At 49.7% G+C, this 25,586-nt stretch overlaps 1 protein-coding gene across 2 annotated transcripts in view; it reads left to right on the top strand.

The window, feature by feature from the left end:
• TCF7L1 (transcription factor 7 like 1) overlaps positions 1 to 25,586 on the top strand; it is a 154,322-nt gene that overhangs the window by 113,200 nt on the left and 15,536 nt on the right. For both annotated transcript variants that reach the window (XM_082743472.1, XM_082743473.1), the window contains exon 4: positions 20,891 to 20,974. In XM_082743472.1, coding sequence (XP_082599598.1) covers positions 20,891 to 20,974 — 84 coding nt within the window. The remainder of the gene's footprint in view (positions 1 to 20,890; positions 20,975 to 25,586) is intronic.

Below are 25,586 nucleotides of genomic sequence, written 5' to 3'. Positions count from 1 at the left end.
AATCTTACCAAAAAAAAAAAAAAAAAAAGATGGGGCAACTTGGGTGGCTCAGTTGCTTAAGCATCTGCCTTCAGCTCAGGTCATGATCCTGAAGTCCCAGGATCGAGTCCTGCATCGGGCTCCTGTCTCCACAGGGAGTCTGCTTTTCTCTCTGACCTTCTTTCCTTTCATGCTCTCTCTCACAAATAAATAAACAAAATCTTAAAAAAAAAAAAAAAGAAAAGAAAGAAAGAAAGAAACCTTATCTGTGAAGTTCAGACGAGAGCCTGGCCATTTGTTAACACCCGTTTGAGAGATGTTTCAATGGTCATTTATCACACGGGTGTGGGATACTGTGCTGCGGTCTGTTCTATGGATATGGAAGTAAAAATCATCACCTATCTTTCTTGCCTTCAGGAAGTTCAGGGTCACCTCAACCCTTGCAGGTAGAACGGCTCCATCCGAACAGCAGAGTGTCATCATCTCTGGGGCATAGCAGTTAATTCTGCCAGGATTTGGGGGTTTTATTCTAATCACCGCACATTTGCTCACCCTCAGTGATCACATCTACTGGGACAGGCTGCACACAGGTCTGCTGAGATCCTTCTTGCCAACAACCTTTCTGCCATTTCTGATCAGTATCTTTGTGGTCTACAGTGGTTGTGTAGTAGTTGAACGTATACTCAGGAGTATTATTATGGTTTCCAACCACTTACAGAATTATTTCTGGGGTGTGTGTATGTGTGTGTTCCAAAGCCAAAGCTTATAAAATTTACTTCTGATAATATCAGTAGAATTATTTAAGCCCCTAAAACCCACCGTTAAAGTTAACTGTAATACCAGAAGGCCCTCAGGCGAAACCTCTGGCTTCCCCAGGCCTGTGGCCACTCAGTGAAGGCATTAAAGGAAAGAGCACTTTGGAGGGTTTGTAGCGATGGAGCATGTGAGCTTGGGCCACCGAAGCCGCCTGCTGAAGGGTGTGCCATTGACACTGGGTACGAGAGGATACTGCACACTGGGGGATGGTTGACTTTGCCAGGACCCCTATGTCTGGACAGAGGGCATAAGGACCGGCAGACAGGCTTTAGCTATAACCAAAAGCCAGCCTAAGTGATCGGGGCGAGTAGAAGTAGCTGTGGTCCAAGCCAAGAAGACTGCACTGTGCGCTCGGGGCTTCCTCTCCTGAGCAGCTCTGTCAGTTCCCTCGAGCCGCTGACAACTCTAAGGAGCGAGGGACAAAGCAGTCAGCCGGGTCAGGGGCCGTGGCTGGGAGGACTCTGTGTGCCTCAGGTACCCAGTAGGGAAGTAGACACTTCCCTCAAGAACTTGTTAAAGGTCTGGGTTCAATGTGTCCCAGAAAGACTTTTCCCCCAAGATGTTGCCAAAAGGGAAAGAGAGCAGAGTGCAGGAGGGTGAGCTTGAACATATATATATATATATATATATATATGGCAGATGTGTGGCCACCGTAGGGTTCCTAGGACCCTTGAAAGCAGGAGTGTGTGTAAAGGTGGTGCTGAGGCTGCCCCTGAGCAGGCCTGTGGCACGGCCCCTGTGGGTACCATGCGAGGACTGAGGGAGCCTTACTCCTGAGGCGGGGGCTGGGGAGGGACCTAGTCATCGGATAGTGCTGTGCCCTCTCCTCACTCTGGATCTCTAGAAATAACAGGCCATTGGAGGGGTCTCAGCATCTGTCTGTCTGTCTCTCTATGGACACTGTGATGGTTCACATCCTTCAGATGCACCTGGGGAGAACAGAGGTCCCTTAGGACCAGCTTGCCAGCACTTGGGCCACTGGCCAAAGGTGCCCAGGATGGTGAGCCAGCCTCTGGCAAACCAGGGCAGCTTTTTGCCAAAAGCTCAGGGGCATGAACAGGGAGAACCTCAGAGAATTGAGTAATGTGGGCAACTAGAACATGGCGGGAGGAGGGTGTTGTTGGAGCCTGGGGTCATGTGCTGGAGATGCCAAGAGCAGGCTGGGGCCATCATGGCCAGAGGGCATTTGTTCTGCAACATCTGGGGGCCACCAGAGCTTTTGGTGAAACAGTCCTTAGCATGAACGATAGGCTGGCCTGAGGAAGGGGAGAGGCAGGGGGGTCAATTAGGAGTCTCTGCAGAGGCCTAGGGCAGCAGTGAGGGGAAGAAGGTTTTGAGAGATGAGTTAGAATGACGGGACTTGGTCCTCCGTCGGATGTGAGGGTGAGGGAAAGAGAGAAGAACCCAAAACTATCCCCAGGTTTGTACCGTAGTCAGGGTGGCCATATTTGTGGCCTACGTTGGTTGTCTTGGTGTATTAGTCAGTGTTCTCCAGAGAAACAGAACCAGTGAGGGGTGTACGATGCATGCATTCATGGACAGTTACAGAGGCTTATAAGTCCCAAGATGGGCAGGGTGAGCCGACAGACGAGAGGCCCAGGAGCGCCAATGATTTAAGTCCAGTCTGAGGCCTCAGACCTAGGAAGCAGGTAAGCCAGTGCTTTTGTTCTGTTCAGGCCTTCAACTGATTGGATTCCCTAATTGACGGAAGGCACTCTGCTCTCCTCAGACTACCATTTCAAATGTTAATCTTATCCCAAGACATCTAGAATAATGTTGAGCAAATATCTGGGAACCCAGTGTCCCAGTCAAGTTGACACTTAAAATGAACTTTCCCATCCCACGTAATTGTTTAAAATGTTCCCATTTACTTCAAAAGAACACTCGTTTGTAAGATTTAGGAAACTGGATCAGTGCTGGGTTTTGATGAGTGTGGGATTGAGCTGCCTGTGGCAAGGTGTAGAGGAGGCAACTGGAAATGAGGGGTGAGGGCCTCAGGAAAAAGGTTGGGGGCAACCACAGAGTTGAAGGTGATCACCATGTGGCTGCTGACCAGCCCACAGGGGTGGGTCTGCGGACAGTGAGGACTGAGAACACCAGCCTTTGAAGGGTTTAGGCCGAGATTCTAGAAAGAGGTAGGGGGTGAGTGTAAAAACTAGCAGAAAGCTGGAGGTAGGGGAGGTAGTTTCAGATCATCATGGCTTGTTAGGGAAGAGACCTGAGAAATGACACTGGATTTGGTAGTTAAGAGGCCAGCAGCAACCTTAACAAGGACAGTGTCCGCATTATGGAAGCCGGATTACACTGGACCAAGGCGTCAGGAGGAGTGGAAGGGGCAAATGAGGGTGTCTTTGTTTTTTATAAAAAGACTCTAAGGGAGAAGCACCCACAGCAGCACAGGGGCCCACCCAACTGGGGGCCTCTGGCTACCTGTACTGGCTTTCCTTATTTGGGAGGACAAATGGAAATCGAGGAGGAAGAAATTAATGACCCATTCAAACCATGACTCTGAGTTTAATTCAGCATGTGTTTGAGTGACTCTGAGTATGCCTGACCCCGAGAAATGGTTGAATAGTGTGGGGACATTGAAGAATGCAACAGAGAAAATCAAAGTGGATCAAATAGAGAAAAAAGCACTCATATGAGCCACACTTACCTCGTCTGGCTCAGTATGCATCATGGATCTTGGGATAGGGAGAGGTCATTGTCACCCAGTTCACTGTTTGCTTTTCAGAGCCTGTGTGTAGGAACGAGGGCCTTAGGAAGGAAGGGCCTTAGGAAGGAAGGGGCAGAGATGTGGACTCATGGGGCCCTCAGCCACGGGCCCTGAATGATGCCTGACCAGCTCCCAGCCCTGCTTCCCAAACAGCTGCAAGAAAGTCCAATTCTGTAAGCAGCTTTGTACACCGGCTGTACCTCGAGTTGGTGTGCTACTGGGTTAGTTGGGAGATAACATGAGATTCGAGAAATGTTTTGAGGGCTTCTGTGTGCTAAAATGTACCCCCTTCTCAGCCCCATTAACCTAGCCTTGAATATTTGAAATTCCGTAAAGACTAAGCCCTCGACTTGGTTGGAGAGGTTGGGGAATATGACACGGCCCCTCGCCCAATCCAGAAATGAGGCATGTAATATGCTGTCGCCCTCCAGAATGTTGAAGGAACACAGCAAGTTGCCCAGTAACATCATCAGGAATCATGGCTTCATGGCTGCAAGCACATCCCATCTAACCCCTTGAGCAAGGGCCGCTCTCTGGTTTTAGATTCTCCATATTCACTAGAAACTTCCACGTTGAACCTTACCCAGATAATTGTTCCTCTGTAGTAAAGATAATATTCCGGGCAAGGATACAGGCAGGGCTGAGACCAGGGTACCCAGCATCCAGTAGCACTAAAAACCACTGAGTGGGTAGGCGGGTAGATGCTTGCTCTGGGGGCTAAGGAGAATGTACAAGGGGCAGGACACCGATCCACGGAAGCCATCTTTGGAAGAGAAGCCCAAACAGTGTGTAGAGCTGCAGATGGGGGGTGGAGGGGCGAGGGGTTGTTAGCATCTGGAGAAAAGCCCACAACAGCATGACCTGGAGAGCTTTTAAAAAAAAAAAAAAAATGGGTTGGTTCAGCGCTACCCAAGAACTATCAGACCATAATGGGGGGACCAGGGGCGGGAAACCGTTTTCTAAAGCTCCTTCAGGCAGCTCTCCAGTACCCTGAACAATCTCTACAGCTCTTCCCTTCCGTGCAGAATGGCACTCACATCTTCCCTCTTTGGGGCCCCCTTCTGTGTGCAGGGAAGGGAAAGAGCAAGAGGAGAGGCCCAAAGTGCAGGGCCTGCAGACCGGACCCTTCCTCAGTCACGAGAGGGTGTCTGCAGCTGGCGGTCGCCGTACCCCCGGCCGAGCGCATCTTGCCCAGGGCTTCGCAGAGATTCCTAAGTGGCTGAGATCACCCTTTTTCAGGCCCTAATGGGGATGGCTAGAAAGAATTGTCAGGGGCAGGCTACCATTCAAGGGAAAATAACACTTAGAAGTTTAGAAATGTGACACTAGAGATTGAGTATAGCTTCTACAATTGGGTTTTTTTTTTTTTTCAGACTGGTTTTATCTGTCTTTAGGATTTCTGTGCGAAAAGTGATTTTTTTTGCATGTATTTGTTCTTACTTTTGAGGAGCAATGCATACTTCGTCAAAAGAGGGAAATAAAAGGAACCCATAATTTTGTCACCCAGAGATCAGTTCACCTTTTAGTGTATATCCTTCCAGATCTTTCTTTAGCAGGTACATAAAGATACATGGTTTTAAAAGGTGGTATTGTACATGTTTTGTATCCTGCTCTTCCACTTAGCAATATATAGTAAACAACTCTCCCTGTCTGTAAATACTGGCCTACTTCATAAATTCAGATAACATCATTGCAACACAGTGTACTTCATATCTTTCGGCTGTGATAAACAGGCTTCGATGAACTTTCTCACAGCTACATTTTGCTCACATCCTTAATTATTTCCTTAAGATACATTCCTACGGGTGGTAAGCCTTTGGAAGGCTTGATACATGCCTCCAAATTGCACAAGAAAGGTTTACTAATTTACCCTCCCACCAGCGAGGTTTGAAAAGTGCCTGTGGTAACTAAAAAAGAGAAAAGCCTTTGCCAATCTGACAGACTAGAAGTATTTAACTCCTTAGTGAGTTAGTTCATCACTTCTTTATCTCAAATGCTGCACACAACCGGAAGTAGAACCCAGAGATTTTCCTTGACTGCTTGGTTAAGTGCCTGGCCCCGAAGGATCTTTTCTGTTGGACTCAATAGGTTTTCCAAGGTCTTTCCTTGATGCCAGGTATCTGTATCCAGAGCCTTTGTTCCCCTTGCTCATTGGCCTTGCCGGCTTCCGGTGTGTGCATGCGAACCACCAGGGGGCAGTGTGGAGCTGCGGCTGCCCTTGGCACAGGGAACTCTCCACTGAGACAGTCAACTTAGACAATCACTCCTTTGTTGGGTGTTAAACATGACTCCTGCTGCTTGGCATTCATAATGTTGATTTGCTTAGAGTAATAGTTTATCCCCTTCCAATTATTTTTATATGTTCCCCTGTAGTTGATAGGTTGGTTGCAAAAAATAACCTGATCAATACCAGCCCCCAAACCTGGGTTATTCTAACCTCAACTCTGCCAGTGGCCAGAGCGCCCTTATCTGACAAGTGTCACAATGGGCTAGAAGCATGGTATAGTTGTTGTTGTTGTTGTTGTTGTTGTTTCTCTTTCTCTTCTGACAGGAGTATAAATGAAGGGATTACTAAGAGTGTGGGTTTGGAGAGGAGATGGGTCTTGGGCAGGTTACATAAACTCTTGCTACCTCAGTCTCTCCATCTGTTCAATGGGGAAAATAGCATCAACATATAAGGTTGAGAGGGTCCAATGATATAATATAATACATGGTAATAGCTTGGGACGGTGCCTGGCACCAGCTAACTCATTGGTAAATATTATCTTTAGAGCAATCTGTTTACTCTTCTCTGCAGACCATTTGCTCTCCTTGGCTCTTGCACCTCTGTATCTGCTTACCTGAAATGTTACTGGCATCAGACAATATGATTTCAGCAATATCATATCCCATAGCAGCCCTGAGCAACACAGTCCCACTGTCATGTCCCCCACTACAGAAGACCCAAGAAATACCAGGTTCTGTATTATAATCAACATATACACTATAGGGGAAAAAACGAAAACCGTTGGAAGCAGATATGATAACCGCGAATGTTCGATTTCATCAGTCCTACTGTATTAAGTAAACAGAGTCTTTATCGGCCAACAGACTAGAATGAATGGACAGCCACTCACTCTATCCATTGTGTTCCTAAAAGGTTATGATTATCACTGTTCTCACTGCTCTCACCGGAGGCCAGCAAATTAAGGGCTCTGGCAACAACCCCAGGAGCATGGCCAGTGATGGCCTTTGGCTTTTGAATCCATCCCCCACCCCCTCCTGGAACTGGCCGAGAAGCAACACTTGGAGAGAGAAGCCCTCGCATCCCTCATTAAGTCTAAAACTCAGTGCACTCGTTACCCAGCGCTTCTCACAAGGGATGTGCTGTGCCTCGGGCTTTGAGGATCCAAGACACAAATAAGTTTTGTTTCCCATGGGAGGAGGAGGAGGTGACGCAGGATCCATGAGTCTGGCTACAGGCCGGGAGGTCAGCGGGGCAACACGGTGTGTGTGAGACCACGAGGCAGGACTAAGCCAGGGCAGGGAGTGGATAAAAAGCCACTGCCAAGGTCAGGGGTGTTAGAAATGGGAAAAAATACACTGTGGACAGGACTTAACGACTCCCCTTCTTCCGAGCCAGCGGAGAGTGAGGGAAAAGGGAAAGGGACAGATTTCTTAGGTCTTCACTTGGGAGGGCATTGGACGGTGGTGGGTCTGGGCGAGAAGCACTTGGGAGGAAGACTGTGGTATGTCTTGGGACATGTTGACTTCTGGGTTTGGGTACACAACCTCTTCTGGTTCCTGGGGATATCTCCACCCATGGTTTGCGGTAGCCTCTGGATGGCCATAAACATGTGATTCTACAACAGTGTTTCCCTACCAGGCCCTATATCCCCATCATCTTGGCCCCATAGCACCTATGTTACTCACCTAATTTGACTTGACTCACCTTTCCCCCCAACTTTTAAAAAAATGGAGCTTCACTAAAAACAACAGTATCCAAGAAATCGGTTTTCCTTTTTTTACATTTACAATGCGTATCTATTTTGATGCCTGTTAAAATGAAGAGTTTAAATACTAAGAAATGGGTGTAGTTCAGCAAACTTGAAATGGGAACTGGGAATGACGTGCCAACACCCTCTCAGGAAGGGAGAAGGAGGAGCCATGCGAGTTTGGTGCTGGGACGAGGGATTCATGGTGCGCCCACAGTAAATGTTCACTTCCCATAGCCCTTCCACTATCCTATCCTAATTTTGGCGCCCTCACTTCAGTACCAGTGCAGAATCATTCGGTGGTGCCCTGTGGGTGACTGACCCACCTGTGCCCACACACGGCACGCCCACTCGGTTGGGACGCAGGAACCTATCCTTTCCGTTCCCTAATCAGGAGTGACCGCCCTGTGTCCAGAACGCTGGTGTGGCCTTATTCTTAGCATCCTCCCTAGCCTGTTGGGGTCGGAGAGCGCCCCCAGAACTGTCCACCAATGGAGGGACCTCCTCAGACATTTCCCACTTCCCAGTGCCCAGGAGTTGTTGACTTTGGCCAGCGCTGGCTGCAGGACTGCTGGAGAAGGGTTCTGGAGGGAGGCTCTTGTCGCTCTGGGCGCTGGGAGGCCGCTCCAGGCCGCCTGGCTGTTCTTTTGTGCTGTGTGTTTTACTCGCCCATGATAAGCACTTCCTGTTCCCCATTGATTATACACAGATCCTGCTTCCTTTCTCCTCAATACCTGGGATGCTTTCCAGCTTCTCCTCCCACAGGGGAAAATCCGTGAACTTTAGAATTCCCAGGCCTGCTTTTTGGTCAATGGGCTTCATGCAAGTCATTATTCTTTTTGCTGTCCTGTCACATTCTTTGTGGCTCCTTCACCTCTGTCGGGAGACGTAGTTCCTCACTGTGCCAGCCTAGAGACAAATATTGCCGAGTCCTGGTCCTACCCTCCCTTCTTATTAGCCAGAATATCTCTATCTGCCTTCGGGCATAAATCAGACAGAATAAAAGGACTGCACCTCCCAGATCAGTTTTGATCAACTGTTAGTGGCCACCTGGTGTATGGCGGTGAGGATTCTGAGCTCTTCGCCTAAATAGGGAAGAACGTCATGATCTGCTAGCAGTGTCCCCCATGGGCACAAGAGGGGGTGTGGCAGCCTTCATGCTCTGTATCTGCTACCCCAAGACTCCAAGGTAAGATCGAAGCTTCTTGAAGACCGAAAGCGTGCTCGTGTACCCTTTGAGTCCTACCGTAACAGTCCAGAGCTCTGCATCCTGTTCCCAGCTGGACATCAGCTTGTTTGTGGCCATGGGAAACTCTAAATCCAGAAGCTTCCAGCAGATTTGTTTCCCCCATTTTAATTTATTTTTTATTTATATATTTTTTTAACATTTATTTATTTGACAGGGAGAGGATGAGAGAGGGAGAGAACATGAGACAGGAGGAGAGGCAGAAGAAGAAGCAGGCTCCCCTCTGAGCAGGGAACCCAATGCGGGGCTCGAAGCAGGAACCCTGAGATCATGACCTGAGCAGAAGGCAGACACTCAACCAACTGAGCCAGCCAGGTGCCCCTTGTTTTCCCCATTTTTAAAAAGAGGTTGATAATACCTGCCTTATCTTTATTTAGGGGTCATTAAGATGAAATGAGCTAATTAATATAAAATGCTTTAAGAAGTAAAATGACTACAGAAGTATCTTGCCTGTTTGACCCAGCTCTGCAGCCACCTCCTGCAAGAAGTTTTCCAGTTTTTCCATGGGAATCCTGCCCACCATAACCCCTGTCTTCCGGGAGCCTGTCATTTGCTGACTTACTTAAGGGCTTAGAAGAATCTTCCCTGGGGCTTGTCCTGCACAGAAACCGTTACCTCATGGAAGGAGCCCGGGTCACATTCATGGAGTGCTCCATGCAGAGCCTTGGCGGCTTCTCAATCCCCTTTGTTACCAGGCAGTTCTGGAAGATTGGGAAGCCACCTGCTACCTTTAAATAGCTTAGTTTTATATTTTAGAATGATATTTCTAGGGGCAAGTGACGGATGGACTCGTGGAGCTGGGGAGGGAGACAGAAGCAGCTGTGACACCAGAGAGAAGGATCTGGGACGCCTTAATCTCTGTCTAGCACCCTGTTCTTTGATATAGGTGCTGAACGTTCTGTTAGTTGGAGGCAACAGAATGCACACCACCCTCCCCTTCAGCCTGACTTGCTACCGCCTACCGCTTCCAAGATACAGTCTGGAACAGAACTGAACCAGAGCCGGGAGACCAGAAGCAGACCCGAGTCTGCTGCCATAGCCCAGCCAGGAAATAAGGAAAGCCTGAATTCCCAAAATCTAGAAAGAGGCCTGGGATCCTTGGACCTTGTTGGCCAACAGGAGGTGGGGGAAGCCAAGATGTGAAGGCAAATTTTGAGGTTTCCAGTTGGGAAAACTGAAGGCCACGGTTAGGGAAAGGAAATTAAGAGAGGATTCGTTTTTTTTTTTTTTTTTTTAAGATTTTATTTATTCATTTGACAGAGAGAAATCACAAGTAGATGGAGAGGCAGGCAGAGAGAGAGAGAGAGGAAAGCAGGCTCCGTGCTGAGCAGAGAGCCCGATGCGGGACTCGATCCCAGGACCCTGAGATCATGACCTGAGCCAAAGGCAGCGGCTTAACCCACTGAGCCACCCAGGCGCCCCAAGAGAGGATTCGTTTTAATGGTTTTGCTTACTACTCTTGCTATGATTCAGTTCATGGTCATTGTCAAAATTTCAAAGGAAGAAGAAAAACACAAAGAAGACAGTAAGGAAATTGCCTGAACTGCTCAAACCCAGTGATGTCATTTTGGTGACTGTCCTTCTAAGTTTCTGTGGTGGGCTCTTCTCCCTAAATAGTTTGTCTGAGACATTTACTCAGGTCGATACAGGTAGATCAGCCAGAGGGTACCTGGAGGCAGAAACCACAGGAGACCAGGGAGGGGAGGGCTTCCATGTGGGAGTGTTTCCTCAGAGCTGCCAGATGAGCTGGGACCTGAAGGAGATGTGCCAGGTTCGGTAACGAGAAAGCCACCTCCCTTTCTCGCGTCCTCAGTGTCCTTGCAGTGACAGAGACAGTCAAGTGACTGGAACAGAAGCCAGACCGCTGAGTGCTGAGGTGTGGATGGGAAGGGGGTGAGGAGGGGAGCATTAGAAGGACTGGAAGGGAAGGAGGGAGATGAGAGAGTGGGGCTGTGCACCAGTTCTCTGCCTACCCAGCCCCAGCCACAGTGACTTCCCGGGCTCTCCTCCTTCTCCTCCTCCTCCTTTTCCTGTCTCTCCTCCTCCCTCCTTCTCCTGCTTCTCCTGTTTCTCCTCTTCCCCCTCCCCTTCCACATGCATCTACCCCACAGGCTGTGCCTGAAGATCTGCTCTTCTTCCCTCCGAGTGAAGGTCAGGAGCAGTAGAGGTCACACGGTGCTTTGTAACTCATGCGGAGCCACGGAGAGCCCTCTGCCACGCAGCTCCCCAAGGCTGCCATGGCGCCTGCAGATGCCGTACCCATTCCCTGCTTTTCCCTGTTGCTCCCTCACCCCACCCCCCAGAGGTGGTAAGCCCACTTCCTCCTGGCCACACACATCCTTTGTCTTTCCTTCAGATCATTACCTGTATGTGTGACAATTCCCAGCCTCACTTAGTAAGAGAAATGCACGTTGGAAGTAGAAGGAGCTGCCGCTTTTCCCCTGTCAGTTTAGCAAAGATCAGTATGTTTGATGACATTGTGGGCAAGGCTGAAAGCTCTCTCAGATGTTCCTGGTAGCGGTGTAGACTGAGAAATTTGATAATAATTCTCAAAACCTTAATGTACGTACCTTTGACCTAGCAGTTCCGCTCCCAGCTGGGAAAGTATCTTACAGCTGTGTTCCTGCATGAGCATAATGAGCGTTTGGGGACATGGACTGCAGCGAAGATTGGGAAGCACTTACACATCTGTGTGTAGGGACTGTTTGTAGAATATGGCATTTCTGTGTGATGGACACCATGGAGCCGTTCCCCAGAATGACTCAGCTCTGCTTTGTGGCTGGGTGATCGAGATGGGGGCACAGACATGCAGGCTGGAGAACAGGGCACAAAGCTGCACAGGGCAGAGGCTCCTCTGGCCAAGTCTGAGCGGAGGACCAGGACAGATTATCTTACCCAAAGCGAGGGTGGTGCTGCCTACATAGGCCACCATGGCCATGATGAGGCCCAAGGCAGGAGGGAGGGAGGTTCCCAGCAGAGTTCAGCTGCGGGGAAGGAGGGCCAGACCTCTAAGGCCGCTTGCTACCAAGAAGCTGCTCTGCTCTGAACGGTGTGTTTATCACCATATATGCTAGGTAGTGAGCACGGAAACAACCCGGGCCTGGCAGACCCCAAGATCACAGACAATGTGAGAGGCTGCCTAGATGGACAAGACTTGTAGTTCTAGATTTCAGAAATTAGGACCCAAATGCAGTTTGACTTCTTTTGAATGTCCAGTGCTCTGGGGGCAGAATTTCCTTGCTCCTTTTAAAAGGAGCAGGCAGGGGCATCTGAGTGGTTTAGTCAGTTAAGCATCTGCCTTTGGCTCAGGTCATGATCTCAGGGTCCTGGGATCAGGCCCCTCATCGGGCTCCCTGCCCAGTGGGGAGCCTGCTTCTCCCTCTGCCTCCCTGTCTACTTGTGGTCTCTTTCTCTCTTCCTCTGTGTCAAATAAATAAATAAGTAAATAAAATAAAAATAAATAAATAAATAGGAGGAGCCAGCAGCTGCCAGAGGCATATGCCTGGCCTGAGCATCCGATGTTGCGCCAAGGCCTCGGGTCTGCTTCAACCCAGGATCCCATGTATCAGTCTTCCAGACATCTGAGGCCAGAGCCAGCTGCCACCAGCCTGTCCTTAGCCTCTCTTCCCAACCCTGCCAGTGGGGACTCACCCTGGTAGCCTGACATTAGCCCTGGTGGGAGTGTTTGCTCTGCGGACACCAGCAAAGGCTACAAAGCGGGTTCTGATGTTTGCTCAGAGAGCCGCTTGCCACACATTGACTAGCTCTCACCCCTGAGCAGGGTCTCTCTGCAAGAGCACCCAGAGACCAGCGAGTGGTCAGACCCTGTGAATTGGCTGTCCTCTGGCCCTGGGTAAAGTGTCAGTGAGAGGCTCGTTGAGCAACAGTGACTTTCAATCTTAATGACCACACACGTATTTCCTAAGAACTCGGCATGCGCTCAGCACTTTGCTTGGTCCTTTCCCTCATGGCTGCTACGTGCAGTAACAGAATTCTCCCGGGTGGTTGGTGCTTTGATCCCCATGTTACAGGTGGGAAACCAGAGGTTCTGAAAGGGGAGGTAGCTTCCCAGTGTCCACCGCTTATGAACAGGGACCTGCAAAGCCTCCTGAATCTGTTTATTGAGTTACCTCCATGCGTCTCCTCTCCCAGGAACCCATGGTGGTTTAGAAAGACATTTCACTTTTTTCTTCCATGGGAGGCCATCTGGTCCAGGTCCCTGCCTTCAGCCACTGATGCAAAATGCCTCCATATTTAAAAAAAAATTTTTTTAACACATAATGTATGATTTGCTTCAGGGGTACAGGTCTGTGAATCATCAGTCTTCCATAATTCATAGCACCCATCATAGCACATACCCTCCCCAGTGTCTGTCACCCAACTGCCTTATCCCTACCCTCCACACCCCAACAACCCTCAGTTTGTTTCCTGAGATCTAGAGTCTCTTATGGCTTGTCTCCCTCCCCGGTCCCATCTTGTTTCATTTTTTTCCCTCCCTGCCCCCCACAACCTCCCATTCTACCTCTCAAATTCCTCATATCAGAGAGATCATGTGATATTGTCTTTCTCTGGTTGACCTAAAATACCTTTATTTTAAAGGTGAAATGGTCAGGCGCCTGGGTGGCTCAGTGGGTTAAAGCCTCTGCCATTGGCTCAGTCATGATCTCAGGGTGCTGGGATCAAGCCCCATATCGGGCTCTCTGCTCAGCAGCGAGCCTGCTTCCTCCTTTCTCTCTGCCTGCCTCTCTGCCTGCTTGTGATCTCTCTCTCTGTCAAATAAGTAAATAAAATCTTAAAAAAAAAAAAAAAGGTGAAGTGGTCAAGGGGCACCTGGGTGGCTCAGTCTGTGGGTGCATCCAACTCTTGGTTTGGGCTCAGGTCATGGGATCGGGCCTTGTGTCGGGTTCCAGGGAGTCAGCTGGAGGATTCTCTCTCTCTGCCCTCTGTGCTGTCTCTTTCTCTCTCTCTCTAAAAAAATAAGTACGTCTTAAATAAAGGTGACATGATCGAGTTCCAGAGACATTAGAACAAGCGTGGAATCCTGGTCTCCCGCTTCTCACACTGTATCCTTCTACCACTGGAAACTGGCCTCTGTGAGGGGAGCCAATTAAAAAAAAAAAAAAAAAACCACCTTTGGTCAAGTCTGTATGCGGAATTGCCAGATTCTCCAAATTGGAAAAGGAAGAGAATAGTTCAAGGCCATCCAGGAAAGAAGGGAGTTATTTGAGGGAATGGGCAGGGAATGGGTGTTTATGGGAACCCATAACCAACCCACTCTTATTTTTTAGTTTACTCTTCAGTCATGAAATATTTTTAGAGCCCCTTCGCTGCCAGTGCACAGGAGGGGCTCCAGAAATACTTGCTGACCCAAATGCTGTGACAGGTGCTTCAGAGAAAAAAAGTTGTTTTGTTGGTTTAAAACACTGCAGAAATGTGGTTCTAAATAACTTTTCCAAGGAAAATTATGTGTCTTACTACATGAAAAAGTAGCTTGTTTGAAGATATTTTGGATTTATTTCTAACAACCTATTAGCAAAACCTTAAGAAGGAACCCCGCCTTCTACACATGAGTGAAACAGAGAGGGTGACTGTGTTGGGGGTATCGTGTCAGCCAGAAACCGAAGCAAATGGAGAAGCTGCTCCTCTTTAGAGGGAAAAAAAAGGGGGGGTCGGGGAGTGAAAGTACACTTTGCTTTTTATCCTTCTGCTCTTGGAACTATGTTTAATCCATCATGTTTGGAAACCGGTTCTAAATGCTTTCACTTTATCTTCAGTGATTTCCTGAAACGAAACATTTGTTCTTAGTTGGGAGAGCGTTTCTGTCTCCGCACTAATGAGCCCATTGCTCAATGTTGGTAGACTTTCACCAAATTTAGATCAACTTATGTCCATTTTGACAGAAGATAGAGGATCTTAAACAGGCCTCCAGACGCTGGCAGGGTTGGGTGTCACAGCCTCTAAGCTGCATTTCCAAATTCTTGGTAATACGAGGCTAATTAACGTGGGAGCTCCGTTATGTGCGTTCCACGTCTCTAAAGGATTCAGGAGGAGACTGGGCAACCCAGTGCTACAGACACGGAACCTAGGCTTAGGAGGTCGATAAGGGCTTAAGCTGAAGATGGGACAAGGTCTGCATGCATCATGAATGCTGGCTTCTGGGCAAGAAACTGGGGATGTGAACGTGACCCTTGAGGAGCTTATGGTCCAAAAGATAGACAGAATTTGCAAATGGATAATAACAACACAGCATGAAGAATGTCATGGGAACGCCAAGCACAGCTGAGGCACAGAGGTGAGAGTGCTTTACCAGTGCTCTGTGTGGGGAGCTGGGAAGGTGACCTTGGGACAGGGTTTTGAAGAAGGGTTTAGAGTTCCCTGCGAGTAAAGGATCTTGTTGGGGAGCAGCCGAGCAGATGGCAGAGAGTTTAGTAGGAATCTGAGCGCAGTTAGTGTTGAGGGGTAGGGGAGCCATGAGGGTTGAAGCTGGAAGAGGATAGGTTGGCCCCGGATTGCTGGGGAATCTGGGGGCTCTATCCCTTGACCCCACCAGCCAACCAGGAAAGGATTTTAAGTCTGTTGAATTAATTGGGTTTTATTTCAGTGTTTTGTTCCATGCCCAAAGTGGGACACAGGCTCACGACCCTGCGATGAAGGATCACGGGCTCCACTGACTGAGCCAGCCAGGTGCCCCCTGATGAGTTTGTTTTTAGAAGCTGAACTCTTACAGAATTTGGGGAGCCATTGCAGTAGTCCTGGTGAGGAATGATTATATGCCCAGCTGTGGCAGAATGGAGAGTAAAGAGAAACTGATTGTTGGTTCGCGTTTTTTTATTTATAATACGATTCTTCGTGTTAAAAGAACGCACTTTGCACTATGTCCTTGTTACTGTGTGGTGGACAGCTGTGTGTCTGCCTGTGGGCCTGTTTTCCTAGGTGGCCACACACCCCGTACAGTTTCCTAAGAGAGAGGTCTGCAAAAGTCCTCCTCTTTATTCAGGGGGCCTGGCGTTGGGGTCCCAGCGGGTCTGTTTATCACTGGGGGCTGGAGAGGCAGGAAAGACTGGTCTTCTAAACTGGGAGGCCTCTGCTGTTGGAGCACAGAAACCGTGAGAGGGGAAAGCTAGAGGGGAGGCCCTTCTTTCTGCCGCAGGCCTGTCGCCATCATCAAGAAGTGAACGGAATTCTGAGGGGTGGGGTGTTCTCACCTGGGAAGCCTTTGGTGATGACCAGTGTCCTTGCTTCCAAATGTAGCGCACGCACGCCTTCTGGGAGCCCTACTGTTGATTCTGTAACATGAAGCTTTGCTTTCTTTCTTGCCCGGGCCCTGCCTAAAGGGTTTTCTGTGAGAACGTGTGAATGGGGAGAATGTGGGCGTTACCCAGAGTCCTGTAGAGTCCTGTCTGCACCACAGCAAGCTTGGGACCGGGCAGATTGGGGGGTGGGGGGTGGGAGGTGGGGGGGGATCGCTGCCTTCTGGGAGGTAGAGGGTTAATCTCTGTAGCTCATTGGCAGTTCTGCCTCTGTCCAGGGCATGCTGGGATTTCCTCCCAGCTGTTTTACATCATGAAGATTTGTATGTGGGGGAAATTCCAGGGCACAGCTGCAATTAATCTGCTGCACAGTCTTCAAGCTAAGCAGGGATCCTGTAGGACCGATCTCAGCCTCCCTGCAGGAAAGGGGGTTCTGGCTGTCCAGGGAGAGCGCCCTCCAGAGGGTCCCTTCCCTGGGCCCGAGTGGAATGGAAATAGCCCGGCCAAGAAGCAGCACTGAGGAGGGGGCAAGAAGCAGAAAGGGAACCAGAGCACAAAGATAAAGAGGTGCAGCCCCCTTGACAAATCATGAAGCCAAAGTAACACAGACCGCAATGCTTGATGGAGATAGCACAAAAAAGAAAACTTCTGCTCACTCTTAGGCATGCAGAAGTAAAAATCTTAAGACACCCGTGGTTAGCATTCCACAGTGCAGTGCAAGAATGAACAAGCCACCGTGACCGAATAGGGTTTACCTGGGGAATGCAAGGGTGCTTTCGTGTAAGAAGAATCTGTCCCTGTGTATCCGTACCACAACCGAGGCAAAGAAAAGAAACCACATGACCGTTTTTGGTAGATTGGAGACAATTGAACAACTGTTGGAGTGAAAACAAAATAAAACCAGGAACAGAACCGTCCTTCCTTCATTAAGGTCAAGACAAGTTCTAAGCCACAGCCTCCGTCTGCTTAACCGTGAACTGCAACAGCACCGTTTACCCAAGTGTTTTCTGTGGGACCCCAGTGTCCAGAAAGAATTTCCCAGATTCAGTAAGAGCGGGCAGCCGCCTCTCTGTTCTGTCTCAGTCACGACATACAGTAGTGTATCAAGCAGCATGTGTAACTCGAAGGTGGTACTACTCACCATTTGGGTCTGGTTTTTTTTCTTTCTGTTTCTGAGGATCCCAAGAGAGTACTTATCCCGCATACAACACCCCTTGGGTGACAAGCATTGCTGTTGCTTGGCATGGCTTGCCTCGATGCAACCCAGGTTCCCGTGTTTTGAACTCTAGAGAGCATCCGCTGCAGGGAGGCGGGGCTGGACCAGCTTCATCGTAGTGCAGTCTGAGCAGGGTACCCTCGTCAGGAGCCAGTTGGGGTGAGCAGGTGGACCTGAGACTGGGCTTGGAGAAACCAGCATCTTCGATTTGCCCACATGCCCTGACCATGCAGAGAATCTAGGCTCCGCCACACCTGTCTCAGGCCCTGAGGACATGCTCCCACCAATAGCTGGCCCTGGGGTCATGGGAGGGCTGACTTCGGGCGAGAAGCTCCAGCCAGGGAGAGTTTTATTGCCACGAAACACTGGGTGAGGCCTGACCAGCCTCACCTCCGCATCACAGCGGGACTGCTGGCCCCTTCCGCCCGGAGCCATGGTTCTGGGATGCTCAGCTGTCGCTTCTGAGTGCTCCTTCTTCAGAATTGCAGTCCAGAGGCATTTGATAGCGAAGTAACTTCTTAGGGGGGCTCTGATGTCTTTTTATAGGTCTTCCCCCCACCCCCACCGCCCTCTGTCACTTGTTGCAAAATCTTAAAGAGCGGGCACCTGGGTGGTTCAGGTGGGTTAAGCCTCTGCCTTCACAGGTCATGATCTCAGGGTCCTGGGATCGAGCCCCTCACTGGACTCTCTTCTCAGTGGAGCCTGCTTTCCCCTTTCCCTCTGCCTGCCTCTCTGCCTACTTGTGATCTCTCTCTCTCTCTCTGTTAAGTAAATAAATAAGAAATACCTTTAAAAAGATAAACAAACAAACAAACAAACCTAACCAGGTCTTTAAAAAAAAAAACTTTAAAAGGCAGAAAAGTTTAGAATAGGGGAAGGGACACTCCTCCATTTCCCTATCCCCAGACTGAATTCTTGCGCACCTGTACACCTACACTCCACCACACACACACACACACACACACACACAGGAAGGACGGTTCTGTTCCTGGTTCTGTATTAGGTCCCAGCTCTTCAGCCAGTCGAGCAGGGACTCCCCTTGAGGGACAGTTCTGCCGCCCTAGAGGCCAGAGAAGCTGCCGCACATCCTGCCGTGCACAGGACCACTCCCACCAATCCGCCCCCAGTGCCTGTAGCATTGTGTTTGAGAAACCTGCACTCAGCTCCCACAGCCTGCTCTGCCTCCCAGCCCAAAAGGTCAGCGTTCTCTCCTAAACGAGGATTCGGGCGGATTCCTGTTTGATCTAAGCCAACGAGAAGAGTGTGCAGCCCGTGTCTTTAGGACTCCAGCTAGGAAACCAGATGCTGGTAGTGCTGGTGCGTTTCGGGAAGCCTTCTACTACGTTCCGTGTTGGGGTGGGTTGGGGACACTTCTCTTTGGCATGTGACACTTGCAATTGCGGTTCAGCTTCAGAAAATAAACAGAAATGCTCCGGTTGTGACTGCTACAGAAACATCCCCACAGGAGAACACCGATGCGTAAACATTCTTTCAGCTTTGAGGTGGCCAGCCCTGTGAGAGACAGATAGGGACTGAGAAGAATCAGGCTGGGGTAGGGGTGGGGTTTCAAGAAGGTGATGTTATGGAAAGTGTTAGGACCTGTGTTGCAGAGAACAGTGTGGTGTTTGAAGTCGGGGAGCTCCGCGGCCACTCCCCTCGTAAAGCTGGGCTGGTCACTCACCCTGTGTATACCTCCCTTAGCACCTCTGAAAATTTGGGACAGTCACCTCTACTTATAACAACAGGGTTCTTGTGAAGATGAAACCCGTTTACGTGTGTGAGAATGCTTTGGGGGGCACCTGGGTGGCTCAGTCGGTCCAGCATCTGCCTTTGGCTCAGATCATGATCTCAGGGTCTTGGGATCGAGCCCTGCGTCGGGCTTCTTGATCAGCAGGGATCCTGCTTCTCCCGCTCCCTGTGTCCTCAGCAGCCCGCCCCACCCCTACCCCCACCCCTGCATGGGTGCACGTGTGCTCTCGCTCTCAAATAAAATCTAAGAAAGAAAGGAAGAGAGATGGAGGGAGGAAGGAAAGAAAGAAAGCAAGCAAGCAAGCAAGCAAGCGAGCTTTGGAAACTGTCCACATGTCACAAATGTTATTCACTGAGGAAATGAGTTTTAACTAATGATTCCAGTATCTGTCCAGTCCTTTAAATTTGCCAGAGGCATTGAAATCCCAGTTCATTCATCTAGAAAGTGGAGGTTCTGGGTTGGGAGAGAGATGGGTGTGGGTGGGAAGGGTCAGCAGAACACAGGGACAGAATGCTATTCAATATGGCAGTGGGGAAGGAGGAACGGACAGGTACGAGAGGGCCCGGAGTAGAGACTGGCCTTATTTTTAGGGCCCCTAAACTCCCCCCTTTTATTCCTACTTCCCAAGCCTCCCACAGCCAGGCCTGCTTGGCCCATTCACCTGCTGTCAGTGCTGCCCACTGGCCCTCTGTAGATGTGTCTTAGGGTTATTATCCTTACCCATGGATGTTGTTTTGAAAGCCCAGACCCTGCCCTCTCAGTCCATGTTTGTGGGTGATGATGAGCAGAGGGGCACACCCATCCCACTTTCCCAGTCCTGGGCACATAGCTCAAGGCCACATCACGATTTCTTTTTCCCCCTGGAATTGAATGACCAGAGCAAGGAATTAAAACTCAGAGACTTATTTCTGTCTCTCTGTGAAACTTCCTGGGACCAGCATTTCTTACTGGAGGTGTAGCTTTCAAAGTAACCTCAATTCTGTGAAGAGGCTGTGTAGCTGGTCCGCTGCCCAGAAGCACCATATCAGTGTTGACACTAAGACAACATGTGTGCTTTTGCCCCCAGCGAAGACTAATGGTTTGCTTATGGAAATGATAGTTGCCCTTCATCAAACGTCTCCCACGTGGGAAGCATTGTGTTCTGTACTTGACATGGTCCCTAAGCCTTCTAACAACCAGTTAAATTCTGGACCTAGCCTTGCCTTACAATGAAGAAATCGAGACTTGGAGTTGTCAAGACTCTTGTCCAGGGTTGCACAACCTACACTGGCAGAGTGAGGCCCTCAACCCGTGAGCATTTGACTCTGGACCCCAGGGTCCCTCCCCTCCTCCCCACTCATCCTTTTCCAGGCCCTCCCCAAAAACTGCCAGGCCAGGGTTGAAGAGAGGCTTTTTGTTTAAAAAAAAAAAAAAAAAAAAAGTGTGTGTGTGTGTGTGTGTGTAGAGGATTTACTGTTGGGTTTGGATTAGTACAGGGTAAGGTACTGGGCAATCTTTTCAGGGTCAGGAAACGCTAGATGTTAAATCAGCATCATAGAGTCTGGACGGTTATTACCCATGACCCTTCAGGTGTCCGGCAGATGGTTTTTATTCCTTCACTCCCAGAATCTCCTGGAGGCCGTGTCTTGGGGAGTCTTGTGTGTGGTGCTATAAGCCATGGGGATGAAGGAGGCAGGATCATCTGGGAGCCCTTGGTCCCTTGATGAGCCCTGCTTGTCCCATGACTAGAGCAAGCAGAACTTGACCCTCAGCCATCGGATCTTTGGACACGTTGGTTGGTGGTGACTGTAAGCGCATGCTGTCCCTGGAGATGATCGTTTGGACGCAGACCAGCCAGGAGCTCCTGCCAGTGCAGTGAACCAGCAGGAGCCTCCCTGCTCACTTGGGGGTGCTAGTGAGACCCCATCTCACCAGCTATCTTGTGTTTTCTGTGCCCTGTGCAGTACCTGCAGATGAAATGGCCCCTCCTCGATGTCCCCTCCAGCGCCACGGTCAAGGACACCAGGTCACCATCCCCAGCACACTTGGTAAGTCTGTTTCCCCTTTGAGCACTGGAGAGATTCTGTCCCTCACCTCAGCCCATGGCATTGCGTCCCTTCTGCCGTCCCGAAGTGGATGGGGTCCGGTAGCTTCAAGTGTGTGTGCCTCGGGGGAAGGGCTGAGCTGTCGGGGGTGGAATGGCATCACCTATGTGCCCCTCCACGCCTTGCACCTCAGCACACGCGCACATACCTCCCAGGATCGTGTGTGGTTAGCAGTGGCGGCCCGACCCTGGTCCTTTCCGCCGCCCCCTCCACCTGGGCAGTAGTGCCATCCTTCCGCCCTACTGGAGCTCCTGCTGCCCTGCCCCTTGTCCTCACAGGTGCAGGCAGCGACAGTCCAAGAGGCTTTCTTGTACAGGATGTTATAGGAGAGAATTAAGTAAAACACATACAAATGAAAACCCCAGCAGGGCCACAGAGGTCTTTGTGCCAAGCCCTGTGGCAGCTCGGGCCCCAGGGGAAGAAGATCGGGATGGACCTGGGAGAGGGGAGCAGTGGGGTCCGAGCAGGTCTCACCTGCCCGGGGCTGGCAGGGGACTGACTTACAGAAGAGCTGGGCCTGGGACATTGCATTCCAAGATTCCTCTTGGGAGCTTGAGGATCCCTGGCCTTGAGACCCACACAGCCTTGCAGGCTAACTGATGTTATGTACTGTACAGTGAGCCTCAGAGTCTTAGAGGGTGCAGCCAGAAGGAAGCCCACTGGAATGACCTACACATTTTACAGACAAAGAGACCTAGGAAAAGATGGTCTTATTTAAAACATTGTTATGGGGCACCTGGTTAAGCGTCTGCGTTCAGCTCAGGTCCTGATCTCCGGGTTCTGGGATCCAGTCCTGTGTCAGGCTCCCTGCTCAGTGGGGAGTCTGCTTCTCCCTCTGCCCCTCCCTCTGCTTGTGCTCCCTTGCTCACTCTCCGGCAAATAAATAAATGAAATCTTTAAAAATATATAAATAAAATAAAACATTGTTATGGAAAATTTCACCTGTTTCCTTTACCCATACTCCTTCTACTACACTGGGTTGTTTGTTTTTTTTTTTTTTAAGATTTTATTTATTTATTTGACAGAGAGAGATCACAAAGAGGCAGAGAGGCAGGCAGAGAGAGAGGAGGAAGCAGGCTCCCTGCTGAGCAGAGAGCCCGATGCGGGGCTTGATCCCAGGACCCTGGGATCATGACCTGAGCCGAAGGCAGCGGCTTAACCCACTGAGCCACCCAGGCGCCCCTACACTGGGTTGTTTTAAAGTAAATTCCAGGCATATCATTTCATCTCATTCAGGACATTTTAATACCCTGACAGCCCTTTTTCATTAAAAAGCTTAAAATCTGGTTGAGGAGAAAGAAGATACATGGAGCCCATATGATTTGCAGTAATCGTGAGAGCAGCTCACAGAGGCAGAGACCTTGGAGGTTTATAAAGAATGTCTTGTGTGGTTCTCAGGTGATGGTCACTGCTATCCACTGGGGAGGTGAGTGGGAAGAGGTGATTCCCACCCTCTCCAGGAGAGACCAGTGACTGTAGGGAACAGTCCAGTCCAGTGTGGGCTGCCCCTGAGAGGCTCTGTGGCCGCTCACCAAGGCTGAACAGCCCCAAGAATAGGCCAGGGGGGTGTCTCTGGTCCCCCAGAGACCCATTTGGGATGGCCAAGTGCAAGGTCCCGATGCCCCCTAGCGGTCAGTCATGGTGGAGTACAGGGCGTCCCACGTCCACCCTGCCACAGACCTGGCCAGTCCCCTCCTGGCACAGCTCTCTCTCTCTCTCTCTCTCTCTCTCTCTCTCTGTCTAACAGTTTCAAACCTTTGCTCACTCCCCCGCCGATCCTGCGGCCTCCCCCAGCCCACTCCAGTGGACCCTAACATGCAGGACCCTCCCTCCTTTCCTCCACCCCCATACTGTCTCTGTGCATATTGTCTAAAATCTCCATCTACTTTTCAAGGAAGTGAGTTCCCTTTCATATTAGCACGGGTACCCATTGAGCTTCCCACCCTTTCTGTTGCCCAAAGCCCTCCATCTCTGAAAAAGAAAATAAAAACCCTGTGTCCCGCCCTCTTCCTGTTGCGAGCATTTTTATACTTCACTGGCGGTGTTCACTCCCAGCTTCTCCCGCAAGAGCCAGACCCCCACCTCCATCACCGCCCCCTTCGTTCTGCTGGTCCCCTGAAGCCTGGCTCAGCTCGGCCACTGGCATCGGTCAGTGTTTACAGCCCTCTGCTTCCTGGACTCCTCCTCTCCCCTCTCCAGGAGACTGGACCCAGAGACTCTAAAAGTTCTTTGCCCTCTCTAAGCCTCCATTCTCTTTCTAGACTCTTTTCCTTAAATAAATTAAGGTACCTTGTTCTCACTTACGGTCTCCCGTGTGAGTGACATAAAGATACACGAAATCCCTAAACTCTCAACAGGGGTCCATGCCTGTAGCTCCAGCAGCCAAGCAAATATATCCATGGACATATGGATGGATTATACAATATATACAACCATGGATGGACGGATTTGTCCATTGCAGATACGTGCTCTACGGACACTAATTCAGTGTGGGGTGCAGCAGGGGCTCCTCACTTTGTCAGAGTGGAGAAGCGTGAACAGTTGACACACTACAGTGTAGGTAACAAAATGGCTCATTTTCTAGTAAGGTGTATATTATCACACTGTGTATTCTAAAATAGAAAAACAGAGGGGCGCCCAGCTGGCTTAGTCAGTGGAGTATGTGACTCCTGATCTTGGGGTTGTAAATTCGAGCCCCAAGAGAGTCTTTAAAATCTTAAAAACAAAACAAAACAGAGGGGTGTTTGGATGGCTCAGGTAGTGACCCAATCCGCCTCCCTGCTCAGCAGGGAGTCTGCCTCTCCCTCTCCCTCTGCTCCTCCCCCTGCTTATGCGCATGCTCTCTATCTCTCTCTCAATAAATAAAATCCTTTTTTTTTAAAGTTTTATTTATTTATTTGAGAGAGACACAGCAAGAGAGGGAACACAAGCAGGAGGAGAGGGAGAGGGGGAAGCAGGCTCCCCGCTGAGCAGAGAGCCTGATGCGGGGCTCTGGGATCATGACCTGAGCCAAAGGCAGACACTTCATGAACCACCCGGGTGCCCCTCAATAAATAAAATCTTAAAAAGAAAAGAAAAAAGCAGAAACAGGCCTTGAAAGCTTTAAGAAACATTTATGGGGGGAGACCTTAACGTTAACTTCCAATGCTACAGATTGGGAGAAGACCTTCATTCTCAGTTTTCCCGCCAGAGCATCTCATTCCGATTCTGAGATACACGTGTGTGTAGGAGCAAAGCCCGACACACCTGGGGAGCACCGCCTCTGTGTTGGAGGATGTTAACTCCATGGGTTTGAATCCCAGCCCTGCCTTTTCCTGTTGGTGCAGCTCTAGCCAAGTTATTGCTTTTTACATTGCTTTGGTTTCCTTGTCTGTAAAATGGGAACCAGAAGCGGTCTTGACCTCAAGTGTGGTGTGCAAATGAGCCAATGCATTGTGAGGATTTTAGAATTGCGCCTTCCACGGGGTGAGCCCTCCGTGACCATGAGCTCCCTGCTGTTGCCTGTCACCACTGCTACTCTTTTGAAGATGAGAGCGATTAAAATACTGTTTAATTCGCTGACTGAGAGGTGGTGAGGGCCTGCCTTAGGGGTCAGTTCAAGTGGACAGATCGCAAAGGTAATAGATGAGGAGTCCGTAGACTCTCATCTGCTCTGCCAAGGATACGATTTACTAGGTCTGGGGTACAGTTGGTATCTTTGTTTTTTTTTTAAGGTCCCCAGGAGATTCTAAGGGGCAGACAGAATGGAGAATCATTGCACAAATTGTAAATCAGAGGCAAATGGGGAGAAGGAGCTCGAGACGATTCCAGTTCACTAGGTGCTCGATTCCAGTTCACTAGGTGCTCGCTTCTCGAGGCTGGAGCTGGGAGCTGGGCTTGGAGGTGTTCAGAGGTCTGGACACTGGCGTTTTTATTAGAAAACTGAAAACACTCAATTAGGAGGTTTCATTTAGAAGCACAAGCAAAATATTTTAAGATGAGGTTTGCCCTGGGAGAAGGGCAAGCAAAGGAAACAGCCTGCCTACTAGGCAGAGATGGAGTGAGTCATGACAGAGCTACCTGTCAAGGAAGTGTGTATAAACAAGCCGTAACTGGGCCAGGTAGGGATGGAGTTAAGTGTTCTTACGACTTGGATTTTATGCTTTAAAAAAAAGCTCTAAAAAACGGAATGGCTCTGATATTTTATATGTAACTACTTGTAATATCTGTTCACTGTAATCTCCTTACATCTAGACTGATATCAGATCCCTCACTGGGCCCCTGTGTGCCTGGCCCCCGCCTTTCCCTCCTCTCTCCCTGGAACACTGTACCCTGTACACGAAACCAGTCTATGTGCTTCTAGAACATAACCAACTTGAAGACAGGAATCCCGTCTGCTCTGCTCACGTTCGTTTACCCTGCTCCATTAGAACGCCTAACACAGAGAAGGTGCCTGGGGAACCTCTGTGAATCAAGGGAAGAATGACCCCTCAGGGGAAAGGTGTTAGCCCTTGTAAGCCCCTCTCTCCCTCTTGCTTCAGTCCCTCTCCTCCTATAGGGCTTTTTTTTTTTTAAA

The sequence above is a fragment of the Mustela nivalis genome (genome assembly GCF_964662115.1).
Source record: "Mustela nivalis genome assembly, chromosome: 8".
Taxonomy (NCBI): Eukaryota; Metazoa; Chordata; class Mammalia; order Carnivora; family Mustelidae; genus Mustela; species Mustela nivalis.
Note: the sequence above shows the minus strand (reverse complement) of the source record. Positions and strands in the feature narration are given on the sequence as shown.